Source organism: Aphanomyces astaci (assembly GCF_000520075.1).
Source record: "Aphanomyces astaci strain APO3 unplaced genomic scaffold supercont1.106, whole genome shotgun sequence".
In the NCBI taxonomy this organism is placed as follows: domain Eukaryota; phylum Oomycota; class Saprolegniomycetes; order Saprolegniales; family Verrucalvaceae; genus Aphanomyces; species Aphanomyces astaci.
Window position 1 is genome coordinate 48,900 of NW_009798369.1, and position 2,191 is coordinate 51,090.

At 55.1% G+C, this 2,191-nt stretch overlaps 1 protein-coding gene across 1 annotated transcript in view; it reads right to left on the reverse strand.

The window, feature by feature from the left end:
- Window positions 1-2,056: 2,056 nt before the first annotated feature.
- Window positions 2,057-2,191, reverse strand: part of H257_17402 (hypothetical protein) — a gene marked incomplete at both ends in the record, with an annotated part of 960 nt that continues 825 nt past the window's right edge. The window contains one exon of the mRNA XM_009846200.1: window positions 2,057-2,115. Within this exon, the coding sequence (XP_009844502.1) occupies window positions 2,057-2,115 (59 nt within the window). The remainder of the gene's footprint in view (window positions 2,116-2,191) is intronic.

The following is a 2,191-nucleotide window of genomic DNA, read 5'->3' on the forward strand; positions in this document are numbered from 1 at the left end:
GGCTGTTACCAATGTAACGTAGGAACCGGTGTCGAGGAGGGTCGTCGTGACGGACACGATGCCTTCGATCTTGGCTTCGCGGCCGAGGGACTTGTTCGCGCTGCATTGAAGCTTGGTCACCTTCTTGTTTCGTGCGCTATCCCACTTGTCCATTTGATCCTTGAGCAGGCGCTCGGATTCGCCAGGCGCGCACTTGGGGCAGTTTACCACCTTGTGGTTCTCGCTGCCGCACTTGAGACATGTCGCCTTCTTGCGTTCGTACTTCGCGCTGTCTTGCTCGGGGGCGGGGGTGCGCTGGGGAGGTCCACTGCTGCTGCCAACGCTGCCTTCAGATCGTCCAGGCTTGGATGGCCGCGATGGTGCTGCGGCTGCCGTCGCAGGCGGCGCCGATGTCTTTTTGTCTTACACCGGGGCATACAAATGGTACCCGGCGGTATGCACGCGCAGCCAGTCAACGAAACGGTACACGTTGGACTTCAACGCCTTGTTGCGTTGGAGGGCCAGCTGGCGTTGGACCGACTTCTGCAGGCCAAGCGGCTTGATAGCCTTGACCATGATGTCGACCCACGCTTGGTCGTCGCGCTCCAAGGCTCGCATCAGGTTGTCCAGCATCTTGCCAATGCGCGAGTCGGCGTCCAGGATTGTCGTATCGAACCGGATCGCCGTGGTCAAACGCTTCTTGATCACTTCTAGGTCTTGACGCTCCTCTTCAAACACCTTGCTAAACCATGCGGCCCACTCTGTCCCTGTGACGCCGCGGTAGTCGCGGTTGGCCATGTCCCACATCGCCACACGCTTCTTGGTAAAGACATCCATGCACCCGCTGACAGGCATCACGAAGGGTCTTGTGCCATTGAGCTGGAGGGCGTTGACTTGGGCCAGGTACTTGTTGCACTGGCGGATAAATGTGCGCCGCTCCGACTTGGTCGAGCCGTTGAAGGAGGGCGGGTCAGGGAGCGCCAGTGCGTTGTACACGAAGCCGCGCTCGTCGCCTTGTCCCATGTCGTCGTCATCGGGGACAGGGGGCAGGTTGTTGGCGCCAGTTGGTGTCGCAGCTGGAATCAAATGGCGCGGCCACGGGGGTCGATGTGGGCGCCGTAAATGGGGTGTTGGCGTAGTCATATGGTTGAAACCGCTGGTCAACATCTGGTGGATTACGCCGGCGTGGAGAGGCGAACGGGGTAGTGGCTTGACGGCGCACGGGACGGCCACGTTCGGCTTCTCGGGATCGGGATCGCTCCGTCCCGTTAACAGGGGACAGCGAGCGTTGGTGGTCATAGTCACTCATTGCTTCGGGCGATGAGGCTAAAAAATTCTTTGCTTTCGCTCCCGTCATTATCCGGACGGGAACCTCTTGCGGAGGCCAAATTAAATTGCAAACTGAGGTCTCTTACTACGAATTACTTTTTCTGGTCTATTTTAAGTCTAATCATTTCGTCCAATGAAAATGCGCCAACAATGCACATCTTTCAACCGCACGACAATGGCTACAACCGCACGACGAATGGCGGCCTACTGCACATAATAGAGAGATTTAGCAAACCAGCCATTGCCAGTGCCATAGAACCAGAATCGGCAACGGCAATGGCAAGGCCGTTTTGGGCTTTTACCGATGGGGCCAAGATTGAAACGTGTCGCATCAGCGCATCCGCCAATGGAGCAGTTGGATTGAACTTGCAAAACCGGACGTAATCAGGCCACAAACGCACGCACTGCCTCAACTTCCAAGGGTTGACGACCCCGGATGGTCTGTGTATTCACTTTTTTGGCCCCTTGGAAGGCAGTCGGCATGATGTGACATTGCTCCGCATAAGTCAGCTGCAAGAGTACTTTGAGGCCAATTCGAACATTTTCAATGGCTACTATATTTACGGGGACCCTGCCTATCCTATTTTCGAAATGGATCGTGTCTGGCTACAAGGGCAACAATTTAGACGAGCAAAAACAACGCTTCAACACCGCCATGAGCCGAGTCCGCCAAGGAGTCGAATGGAACTTCGGCCGAATGAAAAAATTGTGGGGATTTACAACCTACAAAATGCAGCAAAAGATTATGCTATCCAATGTTGCGGCGGTGGTTCTCGTGGCTATGTTCATGACCAATTGTAATTGCTGCTACCACGGGGGAAACCAAATTTCATCCTACTTTGGCATGGACCCACCGACACTCAAGGAATACTTGACATCAGAA